We start from the raw sequence: 19,754 nt of genomic DNA, 5'->3' as shown, positions 1-19,754 counted from the left end.
TATCAAGGATGTCTCCTCATCCGACCTGTGTAAGTTGCTGAAATGAGGCCTGCAAGATGACCTACGAAACTGGACTGACAAGGAGTGTGGCCCAAATTGGGTTTGTCTTTAAGCCCATATTCCTCTTATCCCAATCAGCCCTTAACAAGCATGGATTGCATCAAATGTGATCTCTTGCTGTCTTAACCTACAAAACACACAAACATAGGTAAGAGACTCAAAATAAAGAGAAGCTAAACAAAATTACTAAGCAAAGAAGGCATGCAAATGTGTGAAATTATGACCTTATCAAATACCCCCAAACTTAGATTTTGCTAGTCCTCAAGCAAAACAAAGGAAAAATACCATTTAGAAAACAGGAAATAAGCTGCTAGCCTTCCAAACAATATCCTCAAAGAATCACCGAAATATATGGTTCCAAAGAAACACAACAATCACAATCTAAGTTCCACACATGATTCAAGGGTAACCAAGGCTCACAATGACATCCTTAAGTGTAGTGTGTGAATGCCAAATCAGAACAACACCTGCAACTCAAATAAGTACATGCGCACACACTTAGAGCAAAATCAAAAATTCCGAACCCCATAAGCTCATTATCCAATCTTCTCTCCACATAATACCATGCAACACCAAGGATCAAAAGGACTTTACAAGGGTAGTAATGAGGTTTAGGGTAGTGGTTGAACGAAAGAAGGGATATGAGATATACAATATTTTGAGCATAATTAAAGCATAGGTAAGAGCATAAGAGATTACTGAACTTTGTAACAAGTAAGGAACACATACATGAGCAGATTTTCAACATAATTTCAACACCTTCATATCTGTTTATTTGGCCTAATTTTGTGGCTCTTTACCCTAGATCACCATGATCTTCTCTTTTATAACACCCTAGGGCCGTGACTACATTGGTCACACTTCATTACCTCTTTTGATTAGTTACCAATACCCTTAAACGTATTTCTTTTCAATACTTGGGTTATGGCACTAATGATTCACTTTTGCTCCAAAAACCTTGCATTCTTTATAACTCTTTTTTGAAGGTAACTTTAATTGCTCATAGAATAAGTAAGAATAAGAAAACAGAGGTTCATTATGGTAGGAATGGTTTACACCAAGAAAGGCTTAACGCAGGCTCAAATGGGTTGAGTAGGGATGAATATGTGTAGAGGGATGGTTAGAAAAGCTCAAACGGTTCAAACATGGCCTAAATCACTTCCTAAGCATTGTATGGCAACAAAATGTCTCAAGAGATATTCAAATAAGTTCTAGAGTACGAAACCAAGATCATGAGATAAGTAGAATTGCATAACATCTCCAAGTAACAAGAAATTGGACTAACTCAGCAAAGTGCTCAATAAATGCAAGGATGGCATGCAAGACAGAGTTAACTCAGAACCACACAAAGTCCTTAAACAATGACTATCAATCTCTGAGAAACCATATTAGTATTAGATCCAAGTCTTATCATAGGTGTTTGGAAGGATAACAAGACAAGACACAAGACACAAAATCCTGCGTTTTTAGACATTAGACACACTCAAAATTTTAAAATTTTTAAAATTTGACAATTTGAAACAACATAACTAAATCCTTCCCCCCAAACTTAAATGAAACATTGTCCTCAATGTCTAGAGTGTAAGAAAAAGCAATGCCTCATAAATGAAAGGAAAGAAGATAAGGGAAAGACATAACCAAAGGTTAGAGTTCAGAAAAACTCCCCTTTGAGGCAATTAGGACTCAAGCAAGCTTCCTCGCATATTCTATCTTCTCCTCGTCACCTTGGGTTGCCTCCCAAGAAGCGCTAAGTTTTATGTCTTCAGCCGGACGTCCAAACACTGGTGAGCTTCAAGAGAGTGGTGGAGGCTCCTTGAGTGCTTGAGACTCAATATTGGCATCAAAGTTGGCATCAAAGTAAGGTTTCAACCGATGTCCGTTCACCTTGAAGGTGCTGCCATCCTTAATATTTTGAATCTCCACTGCGCCATGATCAAACACATTAGTAATAACAAAAGGGCCAATCCACCGAGAACGAAGCTTACCTGGGAAGAGCTTAAGGCGTGAATTGAATAGGAGAACCTTCTGCCCTTTCTCAAACGTCTTCCTAAGAATTTTCTTGTCATGATATTGCTTTGTTTTCTCCTTGTAAAGCTTAGCGTTCTCATAAGCTTCATGTCGCAACTCCTCCAACTCATTGAGTTGAAGCCTCCTCTTCTCACCAGCAGCTTTCATATCAAAATTGAAGGCCTTGATTGCCCAATAAGCTCTGTGCTCAAGCTCCACCTGGTAAGTGACAAGGTTTATCGAAAACAAGCCTATACGGAGACATACCTATAGGAGTCTTATAAGCAGTCCTATAAGCCCACAGTGCATCATCCAAACGCATGGACCAATCCTTCCTTGTGGTGTTCACTGTCTTTTCAAGTATGTGCTTAATCTCCCTATTGCTTATCTCAACCTGCCCACTAGTTTGAGGATGATAGGGTGTTGCCACCTTATGCGTGATTCCATATTTCTTCAAGAGTGCTGCAAAAGCTTGGTTAAGAAAGTGGGCGCCACCATCACTAATGATTGCTCTAGGTGTGCCAAACCTTGTAAAAATATTTCCTTTGAGAAAACTGATCACAACCTTAGCATCATTAGTTCTAGTGGCAATGGCTTCCACCCATTTGGAAACATAATCGACAGCAACTAATATATATTCAAATCCATAAGAGGTAGGAAAAGGGCCCATGAAATCAATTCCCCAAACATCAAATATATCAATGATTAAGATATTAGTGAGAGGCATCTGATTTCTAGCATTTAAATTACCCATCCGTTGGCATCTATCACATGAAGCACAAAAAGCATAAGCATCCTTAAAAAGGGTAGGCCAAAAGAAACCTGATTGTAGCACTTTGCTGGCAGTCTTCTTTGCTCCAAAATGGCCTCCGCATGCATGGGAGTGACAAAACTCTAGAATGCTCTTAAAATCACCTTCAGGCATACACCTTCGAATTACTTGGTCTGGGCAATGCTTGAATAGATATGGATCATCCCAAAAGTAGTATCTTGCTTGCTTCCTAAGCTTGTCACGTTGGAACGTAGATAACCCTGTAAGGAGTTCATTAGTGCACAAATAGTTAACAATATCAGCAAACCAAGGCAATGGATTGAGGGAATTCAAAGCACAAATGGAGAAGAGTTGCTCATCAGGGAAGCTTTCACGCAATGGCAATGAATCCTCCTCTTCGTTAGATACATGTACCAATCTACTCAAGTGATCAGCCACGACATTCTCACTTCCATTCTTATCTTTTATCTCCAAGTCAAACTCTTGCAACAAGAGAATCCATCTAATGAGTCGTGGCTTGGCATCCTTCTTGGCTAACAAGTATTTTAATGCTGCATGATCAGTGTAAACAATAACCTTGTTAGTAATCAAATATGATCTGAACTTCTCTAAAGCAAATATGACAGCTAATAACTCCTTCTCTGTGGTGGAATAGTTGAGTTGGGCATCGTTGAGGGTTCTACTAGCATAGTAGATGGCATGTGGCTTCTTATCAACTCGCTGTCCCAAAACAGCTCCAACGGCATAGTCAGAGGCGTCACACATCAATTCAAAAGGCAAGCTCCAATCTGGTGGTATAATGATTGGGGTAGTTGTGAGCATTTTCTTCAAAGCATTGAAAGCATTCTCACAGTTTTGATCAAAGACAAAACTCATGTCCTTGGCAAGAAGATTGCACAAAGGCCTCGCAATCTTAGAAAATTCCTTAATGAAACGCCTATAGAAACCTGCATGGCCAAGGAAAGAACGTACTTCTTTGACAGAAGTAGGTGAAGGCATGGAGGCAATCAAATCAATCTTAGCCTTATCTACCTCGATTCCTTTACTAGAGATGACATGACCAAGAACTATGCCTTGGTTAACCATAAAATGACATTTTTCCCAATTAAGCACAAGGTTAGTCTGTTCACATCTAGCCAACACCTTAGATAAGTTATGCAAGCATTGATCAAAAGAATCACCAAAGACAGAGAAGTCATCCATGAATACCTCAATGAACCTTTCTACCATGTCGGAGAAAATGCTCATCATGCACCTTTGAAAAGTGGCTGGGGCGTTACAGAGACCAAAAGGCATCCTCCTATAAGCGAAAGTGCCAAAGGGACATGTGAAGGTCGTCTTCTCTTGATCCTCTGGGGCTATGGCGATTTGGTTGTAGCCTGAATATCCATCAAGGAAGCAATAGTGGCTATGGCCAGCCAATCTCTCAAGCATCTGATCAATGAATGGAAGAGGGAAGTGATCTTTGCTTGTTGCTGTGTTGAGCTTCCTATAATCAATGCAAACTCTCCAGCCCGTGGTCACCCGTGTAGGTACAAGCTCATTTGCTTCATTCTTCACCACTGTGATACCTGACTTTTTGGGACAACTTGCACTGGGCTCACCCATTTACTATCAAATATAGGGTAAATAATACCAACATCTAAAAGCTTCATTACCTCTTTCCTTACCACCTCCTTCATGTTTGGATTGAGACGTCTTTGGGCATCCCTCTTAGGCATTGCGTTGTCTTCCAATAATATCTTGTGCATGCATAGTGTTGGACTTATGCCTTTGATATCTGCAATGCTCCACCCAATTGCGGTTTTGTGCTCTTTTAGAACTCTCAAAAGCTTCTTCTCATCATTTGGTTCGAGGTGTGAGGCAATGATAACAGGTAGAGTCTCATTTTCACCTAAATAAGCATATTTAAGGTGTTTTGGCAATTGCTTTAATTCCAACTCTGGTGCCTGCACAATAGAAGGTAAAACCTTATTAGTAGGTGGGGGTAATGATTCAAATTGGTTTGCATACCTCTTTCCAACTTCTATGTAGCTATCCATGCTGCAAACAAGCTCAAAAAGTAAAGGAGAGATCACAGCCTCTAAGCTGTCCGCTTCTTCTTTCCTTATGCTTTGTGTGATGCATGCTTCAATGGGCTCCAAATAACTCATTGGCAGTGCTTCTTTCACCATAGTATCAATTGCATCAAGCTGGAAAAGTTCATGCTCATCACTTGGAAACTTGGAGGCTTCAAACACTTTGAATGCTATTGTCTCATCAAACACGTTCATAGTCAATGTACCCTTCTTCACATCAATAATAGCACCGGCAGTTGCCATGAATGGCCGACCTAGAATGAGTGGTAACTGATTGTCATGAATTGGTGCTTCTTCCATTTCCAACACCAAGAAATCTGCTGGCAAAATTAGCTCTTCCACTTTCACCAAAACATCTTCTAGAATGCCCTTAGGGTACCTAATAGTTCTATCTGCCAATTGAATGCTCACAGATGTGGCTTGCAACTCACCAAGGTTAAGTTTTTCATAAACATGATATGGCATAAGGTTTATAGAAGCACCAAGATCAAGCAAAGCTTTTTGAAACTTAAAATCACCAACTATACAAGGTATAGAAAATGAACCTGGATCCTTTAGCTTTGGAGGTAGCTTTCTTTGTAACACTGCACTTACCTCTTCACTCAATGCAACTTGTTCATGCTCTTTGAATCTCCTCTTGTTAGTGCATAGATCCTTCAAAAATTTTGCATACTTTGGAATCTGAGCAATGGCATTGAGCAATGGGATGTTGATTTGCACCTTCTTGAATGTTTCCATTATCTCATCCAAGCCTTGATCTTTCTTTGACTTTGATAACCTGCTGGGAAAGGGTGCAATAGGCCTAAAAGCATTAGTTGAAATTGGAACTTGATTAGCATTAGATGATACCTTAGGGTTTGTGCTCTTTCCAGAAGGATTGAGGGACTGTTTGTCGGAAGCTGTGGGCTGCTTATGTGGTGGCTGAATGATCTCCACGTTTTCTCCATCTTCTTGCTCTTCGTTGACATCTCCAACCTTGTTATCAACTTGTTTACCACTTCTCAAGATGTGCACTGCTTTAGCATGCTCTTGATGCCTTGGATTCACCTCTGTTTGGCTTGGAAATGTTCCGGATGCCCTATTGCTCATGGAGGATGCAATCTGCCCAACTTGCACTTCTAGTTTGTTCACTGCATTTTGAAGATTCTGATTGGTTTGCATCTGTTGCCCCATGAACTTCTTGAACATGTCTTGCAATTCTCCCATTTGATCACCCCTTTGCTCTTGCACTTGTTGGGGAGCTTGCTGAAATTGCCTTTGTTGTATTTGAAATCCTGGGGCAGGTCCTTGAGATTGTTGCACATTTGAGTTATTGCTCCACTTGAAATTAGGATGATTTCTCCACCCCGGATTGTACGTGTTTGAGTAAGGATCATTATTAGGATTCCTTGCTTGAAGGGCATTTGCTTGTTCTAGCATGTGCTCTGCAAAAGATTGGTCTTGAACTTCCACTTTGTTTCCTAGAGGGCCAGTCACTGCCTGTTGAAGCAAAGAACACATAACATCAAGTTTTGCAGCAATCTCATTATTAGTACATACCTCAGAGACCACAGCTTTCATAGGAGCTCCTCTTCCTTTATTGTGGCTCCATTGTTGAGAGTTAGCACTCAAGGATTCAAAGAGAGTAAAAGCCTCCTCTGCTGTTTTGTTCATCAATCCTTCTCCACTTGTTGCATCTACCATCATCCTTTCGGAATCAAGCAAACCTTCATAGAAAGATTGCATTTGCATCCAACTCTCTATGTTGTGGTGTGGGCAAGAACTTATCATCTCCTTGTACCTCTCCCAACATTCATGAAAAGCTTCTCCTTCCTTTTGTGTGAAACCAAGGATTTCCTTTCTAATCTTGTTAGTCTTTTGAGCCGGAAAGAATTTCTGCAAAAACTTATTAGAAAGCTCTTCCCAAGCATGAATTGAAGCATTAGGCAAAGAGTATAACCAAGACTTAGCCTTATCTTTTAAACTGAATGGGAATAGCCTCATCTTAATCTGCTCATCATCAAGGCCATGAATTTTGATTGTAGCACATATTTCAAAGAATTGCTTAATATGCATGTAAGGATCCTCAGTGGTATTACCATAATAAGTTGGAAGAAGATGAATCATACCACTTTTAAGCTCAAACCTGTCAACTGTGAGTTGAGGATAGACGATGCACGAAGGTTGATCGGTGACTTTGGGAATGGAAAACTCACGCAGGGGTTTCCGAGGTTGGACAACAAGCGCACCACCTCCTTCAACATTATTGTTGGTGTTCGGAATCTCTGCCATCGTGCTTGAACCTTCAGATTCGGAACTTTTAGAATCAGCACTTGAAGAACTATAATTCCTCCTCAAACCAGCACGTACAGCAGCGGTTCTTGGTGAAAGTGGCTCAGGTGAACTTTGCTCTTGGTCAGATTCGGACATGCACACACCAAGGAACTCAATTCAGTGCTTTCAATGGAGATAACAACTAAATACAAAAACTGAATACTAAAAGAAAAACCAACGAAAAGAAACAAATGAAACAACCAAAAACAAAACAATCAAAGTAATCTAACTATAGCACCAACGTTACCGGTTCCCCGGCAACGGCGCCAAAAACTTGTTGATTCAATTCCTAACAACTAAAATGAGTTATTAAAAACAGCAACTTTAATTCTCGCAAGTGCACGAACCGTTTATAGTATAGCTTATGTAAATACGAGGTCGATCCCACAGAGAATGGTAACTTGGTTCCAAGCTAAATTACTTAGAATGCTAGAAAAACATAGAACAAAGAAACTGACTAACTAGCTAAAGGCAAGGTCAAATTCAACAATGCCTCTTGCTAATTACTCAAGGTCTAGGACAGAATCCTAGCACCACACACGCACTCGAAATGGGGGGTTTTGTTGTTGAAATGAAAAGAAGAACGTGAAATGAAAGTGCTCGAAAGTAAACACTGGCAGCAATCAAAAAGTTGTGAAACAAAGATTGAGAGGTGTTAGAGCCTTGGAATCTACCACTAGTCTTCCTATCCAAGTTATGAATGCATAGAAATTGACTCAAGCTTCATCAACAATAGATTATCGCATACAAGCCTATGGTATCTAGGTGCAGGATGCATGATTCTCCTAAGGCATGTGATTATGCATGGTATCTACACAACACGTGATCTCTAATATGCAACCTAAGCATGGTATCTACTTAGAATAAAGCATACAAGAGTCATTAAGCTCCTTGAGAATATGATAATCACACAAGTCCTAGAACATGGTATCTGTCCTAGTCAACCTATGGTTATTAACCCCTTGAATGATTCTTAGGCCATTCATTTGTTGCTTGTGAAATGAGAGTAGAATTGGTGAATCTAAACCCCTTCCCAACCTGTGCTAGATGCATAAAATCTTAGTTAGCCACTCCAAGAAAACATACATGAAGCACATAATAAACTAGAGATTAACAACTTGGTAATGAAAGCAAGGAAATCAATTAACTATAAAATCATCCATAACATTGAATATTCATGACTAGGGCTTCATCCTAAGCCCTAACTAAATGGGTTAGTTAGACATAACTATGAGTACAGAAAATAAGAAATACATAGATAGGATAAAGAGAGGAGAAGAACTAGATGATGGCAGCAAGGAATTCCCAGGACAGCTCCAGCTCTCTTCTCTCTTTGTGGTGAATCTGAATGTGTGTTTGAGAGTAATGGATGAAGTGAATGTGTGTGTCTGCCTATCCCTTGAATGAGTGAGCAGCTCTCTATTTATAGAGAGAAATTTCGTCCTCCCCTTTGGCTGGTGAAGCACACCTCTCTTAGTTGCTCCCAACTGCTCCCTTCTGCCCATGCTTGCCACTTGCTCCAGCTGCCCATGCTTTGGTATGGTGTCTTTATGGAAAGCTTGACTTTTGTTCATCTTTCTGAGTTCCTGAGCTGATTTGACTCCCATGTATGGCTGCCCATGCTGAGCACATGGCTCTAGGGATGTAAATGTGATGGCAGCCAATCATGACATTTCTGTGACCTTGGTTCAGTCTTTGACGTGCTAAGGGCTCCAGATTTATCCAATTTGGCTGAACTTTGGATATGTTATAATAGACACCAATTGGAACAACTTCTATCAAGGATGTCTCCTCATCCGACCTGTGTAAGTTGCTGAAATGAGGCCTGCAAGATGACCTACGAAACTGGACTGACAAGGAGTGTGGCCCAAATTGGGTTTGTCTTTAAGCCCATATTCCTCTTATCCCAATCAGCCCTTAACAAGCATGGATTGCATCAAATGTGATCTCTTGCTGTCTTAACCTACAAAACACACAAACATAGGTAAGAGACTCAAAATAAAGAGAAGCTAAACAAAATTACTAAGCAAAGAAGGCATGCAAATGTGTGAAATTATAACCTTATCAGCCGCCGATGTATTTGGCAAAAATTCGGTTGACGAGCCGTTGGTAAGTTGCCCCTGCATTTTCAGGCTGAAGGGCATGACATTGTAGCAAGACAGATCGCGGTCCGTGATGAATGCCGTATGTTCTCTATCGGCAGATTCATGAAAATCTGGTTGTATCCGAATACGCGTCCATGGAAACCGAGCGGCTCGTGCCGCGGTGGCATCGACGAGCTGGTCGATCCTCGGGAAATCGCTTCGGTACGCCTTATTCAGGTCGGTATAGTCGACACATTCGCCATCCTCCTCGGCCTTCGGACCATGACCGAGTTGACAAGCCAAACGAGGTACGTAGCTTCCTAATAAAGCCGATGGCTTTGAGCTTGTCAACTCGCACGACGCCTCGCACCGTTCGGCATCGCACGATCGGCGCTTTTGCCTTACCGGTTTGTGGGCGGGAGATCTGAGCTTGTGGTGATGACATCGGTGATATGCCGGGCATATCATCATAAGACCAGCGAAGACTTCGCTTGCCGCCGCAAGAAGTCGATGAACTGTGTTCTCGTGTCGGGTCCAGATTCGTGCGATCTTTACCCATCGATCGGGAACCCTCGCTCAGACTACGGTCTCGAGCTCCTCGGCGGGCTGCGCCATTGGTGCTGGGTTTTCCTCCCCGGGTCGTCAATACCGGTCGGTAGTCCTCGCAAGGTCATGGCCTCCATGGGCGGTCCGCTAGCTACCGTCTTAAGGGCCGTGGCATAGCATGTCCGCGCTGAGCCTGGTCACCCCGAATGGCTCCGGTACCGTTGCGCGTCGGAACTTCATCAGCAACATGTGGGCGACAAGTGGACTTTGACCCTTGTGAGTGCCGTTCGTCCGATGATGACGTTGTATGCCGTTGGGCAATCGACAATCGGAATTGGTCGTAGGTCATTGTTTTCTGGGCGACGCCAAGGCGATGGGCAAGCCGATGCTACCGATGGTTGGACCAGATCTCCGAAAAGCCGAGTAGAGGTGTAATTTGCCGATTGACCATGCTGTCGGCAATTCCCAGCCCTTGAATGCATCGGCAAAATTACGTTTACCGAGCTTAGGTATCAATCGACACCGACCCACATCGTGTCGCGATCTCGCACGAATGATCATTGGGTCGTCGTGGGGTAGATGATTCCCTCCTCCTCTTCTTCACAAAATGTGATGGGCTCCCATCCCACCTTCGCAACTTACGGCCCGATCATCGTCTATGTCGAAGACACGAGGATAGTGGGCGCACGCACATACCGCTTTACCGAACGGTTTGAGGGTCCCGCCAGAGTGGGACCGCCGCGATGATGTGGATCATGTTGATCTGCCGATTCGCATTCGGCGGGGCTGCGGTGGCCTGGCGAGGTCTTGATCCAACTTTCCTTCCCGAATCAAGCGCTAGACAATTTTTCTCGATGCGGTCTTGGTATTATTATTCTGCGGTGGTATCGGCGGAATTTGCCGATATCCCGATTATCCGCCGACCGGGCTTTGGTTAATTGGCTTTGGGATCTGGTCGTGCTCGTTCATTAGAACGGTCTCGTAGGTTGTGTTCAGCAGGGTGAAGACTTCCGAGCACGATCGTGATTCGGTAGGGGAGCTCGGTGGTCTTTACGACCGTTTCCCGCGTCCCTTCTTTGAGTTCCCCGACGGCTGTCACGGTCGTCCTTCCGCTTGTGTCTTGCCATCGAGTCATCGGTTCGGTCCGGATAACTTTTGGTGGCCGACTCCTCCTTCCATGCCAAAGGCCCGTGTTTGGAATTGAAGTATTCGGCCTTCGCATGGACGCCGCTGCTTCATCAAATCGTCGACGCGGCGCCGCTTGCTCATGCACCGTGTACCGGAAGTGAGAGGACCGTAAGCCACTTTTGAAGGCGCCGTAGGCAGCCCTATCGTCCGTTCGGACACCTCGAGTACTCGTGGTGAAGCGCGCTGCGTATTCGCGTAAGGGTTCGTCTTCCCTTTGCCGAATCGTATGATCATCGGCGAATACAAACGGTCCGTCTCGGATCATGAAGTGGTTGAGGAAAATTTGCTTCACTCATCAAAGGAGTTCACCGTCCCGGCTCGAGACGGTAGAACCAGTTTAGTGCGCCGGTAAGGGAAGGACCGAAATAGCGACATTGCCCTCGTCCGAGGCCCTTACACCCAACTGCCGATTGGAAGGAGTGAAGGTGCGTCAAGGGTCTTCCACACCGGTATAGAAAGGTATGCGCAACGGCTGCACCTCCTGTCCGATCTGGACCTCTTGATGCGATCGAAACGGTCCAAGCCGAAGTTTTCCCAATCGGGACACAGGGTCGGGTTTGGTCATCCTCTATCTTCGGATTCTTTGAAAGAGTAGGCGGATGGCGGGGTCTCTGGGGACGCCTTGAATCGAAGTCTTGGAAGCTCTCCTCGGACTTGGCGTTCACGCTTTTGAGTACTCCGGGAGCTTCCGAGCGGTAGCTTGATTCGTTGCCCCTGCGGGACGTACTCATCATCGGACTCGGTCGAATCCAAACCCCGAACCCTCCGAATGGGCGACTTATCCCCAGGACCCTCATCCAGAGTCCCCAAACGGTCGTTTATTCGGATTGGGGACCTATGCCGTTCGGCATCCTTTTATCATTTATCCGATGACGACAATCGGTATACACTTTCTTCGGCACGTGAGGTTGGTTCGGGGTGGCGGGACCACCATGTTTGGAGGGCGCAGCGTTGCCTTTGCCCCCGCTTCCCTTCTTCGCCGACCGGGGTCTGCGACTGGGAAGATTCGGTGGTGCGAACGTTTTGTGTTTCCTGCGGTTAAGCAACCGTTGGGTTTCGTCTACTTTGGACGAAAGGAGATTGTTACGTTCTTGGAGTTTAGCCATCTCCCTCCGGTGAGGTCATTTGAGCAGGAGCTCCGCCGGCGATGGTCAAGCGTCGGAGGATTACCGAAAGGGGTGCTAGGGTGCAGCGTGGGGCTTGCTCCACTTGGCATACCGTACGGTAATCCGTCCTCTGAAAGGAACTGTGGTCCTGAAGTGGTTCCCATTTGTTTTGTTTTTAGGAATTGTAGGTTGATTTTATCGATTTCCCACAGACGGCGCCAAACTGTTGACGCAGAAAAATGGTTTAATACTTTCCCGCGTAACTTAGGTGATTAGGTCTCTTCGGTATCTGATGTCCTCGGTAGGATGAGCGATCTGTAAGATAACAAACACACGGTAAATCCTAGGGCACCGGTGTGGTACCGGCCGAAGGCTCTCCGATGCTTTAGTAAGTACGGATTTAGTAAGTTTGAACTACAGATCAATAGGCAGTATGCCATTAGTTCTGATTGATCACCTTCAAGCTGGGATAGGTGTCCTCTTTTGTAGGCCTTGGGAGGTGTGCAATTTGTCTAGAGTTTCGATGTGGGACTCTGGACATCAATTGTGGGACCGCCACGCGCGTCCGGGCGAGGTTGCCCTAACGTTGCGATCGGTAGGTCTTCTACCGAAGGTATGTGCCGAAGGCACCATATGGCCATGGTTTAGCCACGTGTTCGTCGTTCATTGGCTGTTCATTTTGGTATAAACAATCATGTTTGGTAATGTTGAGAAAACAACCGGGAAATACCATTTTATCTCATTTCTCATGTTTAGTTTATGTAGGAATGTAAAACAAAGTTCATTTAATTTTTCAATTTTACCCATATTAGGCAAAAATATTTTAAAAATTGCATTTAATGCTATATTGTAATTCTAAATTGTTAATGAAGACAAAATAGTCATTGAAAAGGCACATTTAATGCTACCCTTAGTTTCCAAGTGGAAGGAAAAATGAAATCCAAGGGGGAAGGAGGGCTTCATTGTTCCCCCTATTTTTCCATGTGTTAGCCAACTATTTCCCATGTCTAGACTTACAAAATATAGGAAAATATTTGATTTCCCATTCCCAAGCCCCATATCCCATGAACCAAACGCCGCCTAAGAAATAAGTCTATTATGAATAATGCAGACCTTGATATTGTTGGATTAGGTATACCTTATAAATACAGTTGTCAGTGGACCAGATTTTGATATAAATCCAATGAAATTAATAAGAGATGGATCTGGAAGTATAATTCGATAATCATATTATGTTCCGAATCCGTTTACCAATTAGATTAACAGAACATATATGGATTTAGCCTACTTCATTCCGATAATAATCCGATCTAATTTGGTATAATATATATCTTGGAAACTTTGCATCTAATGTCTTGGAAATGAATTTAATCACAACATATAACACAAAAACATTCATAATGTCAGATTAATTTCGCTTATTCTAGTTGAGCTAAGCCTTTTTCATTTTAACCCAAATATCTTATAATCTAGTATTTTTGGCCACAAATAGAAAAGGGAGAAACGTATGAGGGTTTACCCTTGACTACTATTTCTTGGACAAGCCAAGAGTGAACACTTTCGTAGGAGAATGTCTTCCTTTCTTCCTCTTCTCACAAGCTCCTCAACCCAAGACTCCAATAGTGAAGTCATCTACACCAAAAAGACTAGAGATGAAGAGAAATCAACCTAGAGAACTTTGGTGCTAGTTTTTCTATTAGATATTGGAATCTAATGTCAAATATCCTAATGTGAATTATTCCTTTATATGATTATCCTAGTAAGATTTTAAAACTTCTTCTTTCAAATCTTATCCCTTACTATGCACAGAGATTTGATCAATCATATCCTTTGAGTATTCTCTCTCCTTACTGAGAGTAGCCTTGTTATACATTCATTTGTCTTCATGAATTTATTAAGAGTCCTGATAACACTTTTAGGTCATGTCTCTTACAACACAATTGTATAGTACCTTCAAAGGCATACAACATAGTCAGAAGATATCTATGATGTCTCAGGTCTAAGGATTAGTTTGCACCATTGCATTGTAGTCTATGAGTTCTAGATTAACATGTGAGTAAAGACTTTCATTCTAGAACTCATGTATTTGATCGCATTCAGCGTACTTGTTCTCATGCAAGCACCTACACACATATTTAGGTGCCGCTACACTCAGTGACTTGAGACCTCGTCATTCTCTACATATAGACAAGATACTATGTGTACTTGTCTTGGCAGAATATCAACACCCAATTGATATTCCTATGACCAGAAACATATTTAGGATTAGGGGCCATGATATGTCTCGATGTATAGTTTTCATGTCCACTTATATATTCCTAGGACTACAGCTGGTTTACTATTATGATAATATACCAAATATCATGATTGAAAATAATTGGTTTTGCCCATAAATAACTTATAATAATTTATCACATAAGATATCCTTAACATTAATTATCGTTTAATTAGTTAGCTTTAAGGACATACTACTAACATATATATATATACACACACTAAATGTATATAACAATTTATTTTATAATAACAGAAGACCAAATGGTCAAATTGACAGAACGTATTCAAATTTTAAAATGCGTGAATGTAAATTGACAAAATTAAAACCCCATTGCCCATTTCAAGAATGAACCTTCAGACTCTAAAATGTCGTTAGCCTGTAGTTATTATTATTTTTGATTGCCTTAATTGAAAGGATTGGGAAAACCCAATAAGAGGAAAATGGACAGCCCAAAACACTGAAGGAATGGCTTGGATACCTAGAAAAAAAATAAATAAATAAAAGGGCTGCCGACACCACATCGACTCCCTCTCCCTATTATCTCCCTTCCTCTCTCTTTCTTTTCATTATTTTACTTCTTTCTCTCCTATTATTTCCCTCTTTCCTTTACTTTTCCCTCTCTTTATGTCAGTGAAGAAAAAATTTTATGAAACGAGAATAATACTATTTTGCTATTTTTAACTAAGAACGTTATAACATGCGTGATAACAGTTCCATACACCATAATATTATAACATGTATATTAACAGTTCCAAGTAACATAACATTATTGACCAGGATACCAAAACTATATTATTCCCATTTCAACTAAGGGGGTATATCCAATTCTAACTTTTAAAGACTTTTTTTTTTTTAAAGTGCGTGACTTTCATTGAATTAACAGATTCTTAATGACTTTTACATACTTTATAATGTTAAGTGACAAACTTTCATATACTTTTATCATAGAGTTTTAGAGACTTTTATCTAAAAAGGATACAATTGTGTATATGCAAAGAAATATTTTTCCTTCACATTTGAAAATGACAAAAATGATAAAGTACAATTGAAAATGTACCTTAAGGAAATAATTGTCATTCAACTTAGCCATGATTCAGTATTAAAAAAAAAAAAAAAGCCATGATCCATTTTAATGGTTGTGAAATAAACTATAATGCAAATTGCAAATTCCTTTTGAAATTTCATTTTTCATCACCGTTGATAACCGTTATCATTTTGCATGATATCTCTCCACATATCAGAAGATATACCAACTCTCTGTTTATTAACAAGAATTTCAAAAACTTGTTCTGCATTATCTCCTTCATTCCCTTGTAATGGTGAAGATGATGAAGATTCATTCTTTGGTTCAATAGGAAATTCACAATATTTGAGCAAGAAACATATAATATGTTTATGCAAACATTATAAATTAATGGCATATGAGAAAAAATTAATATAATAAATATTGTATGCGTGAGCAGATGAGAAAATTAACATATAAATGAAACATTGTAAGCAAAAATAGCTTTGTGATGAAATAATGGTAAGCTTCGGGATGCAAGCATGAGGACAAGAAAAGAAATATTGATATGCTTTGTGACGCAAGCATAAGGAAAAGAAAAACACTCAAGATTTTTTTATTAACTTGAAGGAAGTGTATGAGAAGATAGGATACCAGGAAAGGGAGCCTTAACCATGAAGAGAGTGTACTTCTCACCGTTTGATGCTTGATATAACGAAGGGAATATATTGGAGAAAGAATTAAAGACCTTTTTTTTCAGTCTCTTTAGCTTCCCAACAATTCACTATAAAGTTATCTGTAAATTAGCAAGACTTTTTGTATTAAGAATTAATAAAAAATTATTTATTTAACAAAATTTTCAAAACTCATGAACTTTTTGGATACCACAAAATTTTTAAATATTTTTTTAAAAGTTACAATTGAATACTACTAAACTTTTAAGGTGCTGATTTTTTCACTTCTCTTTTGTCCACTTACTCTTCGTTTTATTTTTTTAATACTTTTTACTATAACATATAAAGAAGTGTAAGTAGACAAAAGAACAGTGAAAACATACAATTTCCAATAAAGAGAATGTAAGTGGACAAAAGATAAGTGAAAAAATCAGCTCTCAACTCTTAAAGGCTATTTAAAAGTCACAGTTGAATTCCTCCTCACTTTTAAACTCATTAAAAATTGTTGAATACCTCCTCACTTTAAAAGTTAGAATTGGATACACCCAATTTAAACGCTTTTGTTTCCATAACTTCTTTTACAAGCTGCTTTACTTTATTTTTTTTTCCTGAGCTTTTTCGTTTTTCTTTTTGCTATTACTTTCCTCTTCTTCACTCTCTCTCTCTCTCTCTCCTTGTTTCTTCCATTTTTTTCTACCTCTGATTGTCTGCGCGTGGGTTTTTGCAGAAAAGAAAATCCTCTTATTTCTTCACTCACACTCTCTCTTTCTCTCCCCTCTCACCTGAAGATGTGTATTAAGATATTAGGATCCCTACTAGGATTTCGACATCGAGGAGGCTTTGACTCATCTACTGATGATGATGATACAAAAACAAGAACAACCAGAGTCAAATGCCCGTTTTGCTCCAAATGCTTCAAAGTCAATAATACTACTGAATGCCCAGAACCAAATGCTCGAGACTTCACCTCTCAAAATGAGGACAAGGTTAAAGAATATGACCCATCCAGGATTAGAGCTCCTTGTGAAAGTTCAACTATATTAATGAATAACGGTGAAGATTCTACAACAGAAAAGAAGGGTTTTGTGCCAAATGTTCAAACTGCAGTTTCTACTGCGTCAAACTCTGTTTTTCGTCCTCCACAAAAGAAAGTGGCATTCAGGATAAGTGCACTTGAGGTATCTTCTATGGTTCCCTGATAATCTTAAGCATCTTGGGTTATTGTATTCCTTATCCTGTGCATGTTCACGGCTTCAAATTGATGTATTTCAACCTTATGGGTATGGTTTCTAGGAGGAGCTGGATGATGATGACAATTCTGAGGTGGAGACTTTCTCGACCGACAAGAGCAGCGTTGCTACTGCAACTGTTACACTGGAGAAGCCTCCAGCTTTCTCTGCTCTCTCTGATGAGTCTATGCTTGCTGAGAATGGCGCCAACTCCACCGGCACTAGTGCATCGTCGTACAGCAAGATGGTATCTACCCAGCCATCCTTTACATATGATAAAGTTGCTCCACCAGAAGAATCAAATGCTGATCCTTCAATGGTTAACTTTTGGGGTAAAGTTACTTCAATGAAGGATTCAGATGCAGCTTCTCCTGTGTTTAACCATGTCTCTAAGAGTGTTGACGAAGTTGCACAGCCACAGTTTGCTTTCGCTTCGTCACCCGCAGTTGATGAATCTGTTGACGTAAAATCTGGTGCCTTTTCAGTCCCCAAACCTGAAAGCTCAAGCAGGTCCGTATGATAATTTGCCTATATTCTTTTTAATATTCTCGTACTGTTGAAAAGCATTGTTGAAGGCCCTTGGTTGCTTATGTTTTCTTTATAAGAAGAGATTGAAGTGTATAAACAAACCTAGGCTTCTGAAGGATTTTCCTTCAAAGGAATGGCAAATTGATCAGAACTGTATGAATATCTTTCAGTTGGTAGTTGTGACCAGGAAGGCAGGTTGCCTCTAAATATCAGTTTAAAGTGCTCACTTAAGTGTGGCAACGAAATGAAGATATTGATGGATGTAGTGAACCAAATTCAAGTTCCAACTCGTTGTTTTACCTTCTATCTCCATATGAGGATCCTCAGTGACCGAAAGCATTCCAAAAATTAATTTTAGTAACATTTTAACCACTCCAGGAAATAAACTTACTGTTTAGAAGATCACCACCAGCACCAAAGGAATAGGGTTACCACGTCCATCTTCTGCTAGCAATTTTCTGAAATCTCAATAGTCAATTTCTTTACAAGTAAGACCTACATCTAGATCAATTCAGAAAAAAAGTAAAAAAAAAATGATACTGGGTTGTGGAGCAAGTGCTTCGAATACCTTTAAAATTATGGTTTCCCCCTGCCTTAATGCTTGTGTACTTTTGTTCCCCACCAGAATTCACTGGTGGCTATGTGGTGATTTAGGGTTTGAAAAATGGGTTTGAGGGGCTGCTTCTGTGTGGGTGACGATGGATACAAGCTCTTAACTGGACAACGAAAGAGAAACGAACACTTTTTCCTTTAGTTTCAAAATGTAATCAGTGGTATCATGTGGAAATCTCAGTCAAAAATATTGGTGTTACTAATTTTTATGTTCACCAAAAATTTACTGTTTTATTTATTTATATATCTATGCTTTCATCTGCAGTGTATCTGCCGTTGTAGCTGCTGCAACAAATTCTGTAGCTAGTAGTGCCCCATCACAGCCTGCATCTGGGAACCCAAATTCTGCATTTCCATTTGGTTCCTTGGATAATAATGATAAAATGAACTTTGTAGACATCATTGCTGAAGACAATAATCAGGCATCTACACCTTCCGTTCCAGTATTTGGTCAGCAGCCTGTGTTTGGTCAACAGCCTGTTTCAGCCTCACAGGGCTCTGTATTTGGATCTACACCTGCAGTCACAGCGGCGAATCCCATCCAATTTTCAATCCAACAGAATCCAACCAACCCACAGAACCCTTCACCATTTCAGGCTTCAGGCAGTTTGGGTGCAAGTCCAGAGGACAGCTTCATATTGGGCTCTGGTCGTTACAAGTCTAACCGAAGAACAGTGAAGGTTAAATACATCAGGCAGAGGAACAAGTAAAAGCATCAGTGGTAAAATGTGGGTGGTGTGGTGGTTGTTCTCTGTTGTTCTCTGAATGAGGGTGAATAACTTTAACGTGCAACACTAGATACAAGAGATTACTGTTTCAATACTGATGATGGTGTAATTGCCCTTCTGAGGTAAGGAAGACAGATGATTCTGTTTGCTCTACATATATATTGTTTCCCTTCTGTGTTTTTTTTTTATACTATTGAGCCAAATTTTCATGGTTGCAATGAGAGTGCAATTTTTCACAATTTCATATTTATGCTTTTGTATTAGTACATGTAGTAGCCTAGTAGGTGAATGTTTTTATATTAGTTAGTAAGTGTCGGTGGTATTAAGCTTTCTGGCTGGGCAATTGTGTTATCAACTGTTTTCTGTGTACTCTTGCTATTTGTAACATAAAAGGAAACAGCTGTGAATTTGTCCAAGCTTCTCTGCTGGCCGCCTACTGATTTTTTCCAGGATGCAGGGGATACGTGATGCAGCAGTGGGCACATTTCTTGGGTCTTAATCAAATTAGCTTCTTTGCACATCAATATATTATTTATTTATTTTAGATA

The 19,754-nt window shown here is 40.8% G+C and overlaps 2 protein-coding genes and 1 non-coding gene across 4 annotated transcripts; 2 read left to right on the top strand and 1 right to left on the bottom strand.

Annotated features, from left to right (window-relative positions):
- Positions 1–1,147: 1,147 nt before the first annotated feature.
- LOC148916909 (uncharacterized) lies at positions 1,148–8,189 on the bottom strand. The gene is given in 3 exon segments (XM_089052319.1): positions 1,148–2,286; positions 2,288–4,425; positions 4,428–8,189. Coding segments are annotated over 3 exon segments (5,472 nt in total). The 5' UTR covers positions 7,327–8,189; the 3' UTR covers positions 1,148–1,851.
- On the top strand, positions 6,659–6,765 carry LOC148916910 (small nucleolar RNA R71). Its single transcript, XR_016127619.1, has one exon. It is a non-coding gene; the product is annotated as a small nucleolar RNA R71 (small nucleolar RNA).
- An 8,511-nt stretch (positions 8,190–16,700) lies between the features above and the next one.
- Positions 16,701–19,754, top strand: LOC148916908 (uncharacterized). Of its 2 annotated transcripts, XR_016126925.1 has the most exons (4): positions 16,701–17,287; positions 17,403–17,848; positions 18,744–19,328; positions 19,664–19,754. XR_016126925.1 is itself a non-coding variant. In XM_089052118.1 (3 exons), the coding sequence occupies exons 1-3, from the start codon at positions 16,898–16,900 to the stop codon at positions 19,186–19,188; spliced, it is 1,281 nt and encodes a 426-aa protein (XP_088908244.1). In that variant the 5' UTR covers positions 16,701–16,897; the 3' UTR covers positions 19,189–19,724. The 2 variants fall into 2 exon arrangements, 1 of the variants encoding a protein (XP_088908244.1); XM_089052118.1 differs by having other exon boundaries at positions 18,744–19,724.

The sequence above is a fragment of the Prunus mume genome, linkage group LG5 (genome assembly GCF_029339155.1).
Source record: "Prunus mume cultivar Tortuosa linkage group LG5, ASM2933915v1, whole genome shotgun sequence".
NCBI classification, from domain to species: domain Eukaryota; kingdom Viridiplantae; phylum Streptophyta; class Magnoliopsida; order Rosales; family Rosaceae; genus Prunus; species Prunus mume.
Note: the sequence above shows the minus strand (reverse complement) of the source record. Positions and strands in the feature narration are given on the sequence as shown.

What these genes read in the sequence shown, in the direction of transcription:
- LOC148916908 (XM_089052118.1), top strand. Translation starts at nt 16,898, where the DNA reads ATGTGTATTAAGATATTAGGATCCCTACTAGGATTTCGACATCGAGGA. An exon ending in TCAGGATAAGTGCACTTGAG is followed by an intron (nt 17,288 to 17,402) that starts GTATCTTCTATG and finishes TATGGTTTCTAG; the next exon opens with GAGGAGCTGGATGATGATGA. An exon ending in AAACCTGAAAGCTCAAGCAG is followed by an intron (nt 17,849 to 18,743) that starts GTCCGTATGATA and finishes TTTCATCTGCAG; the next exon opens with TGTATCTGCCGTTGTAGCTG.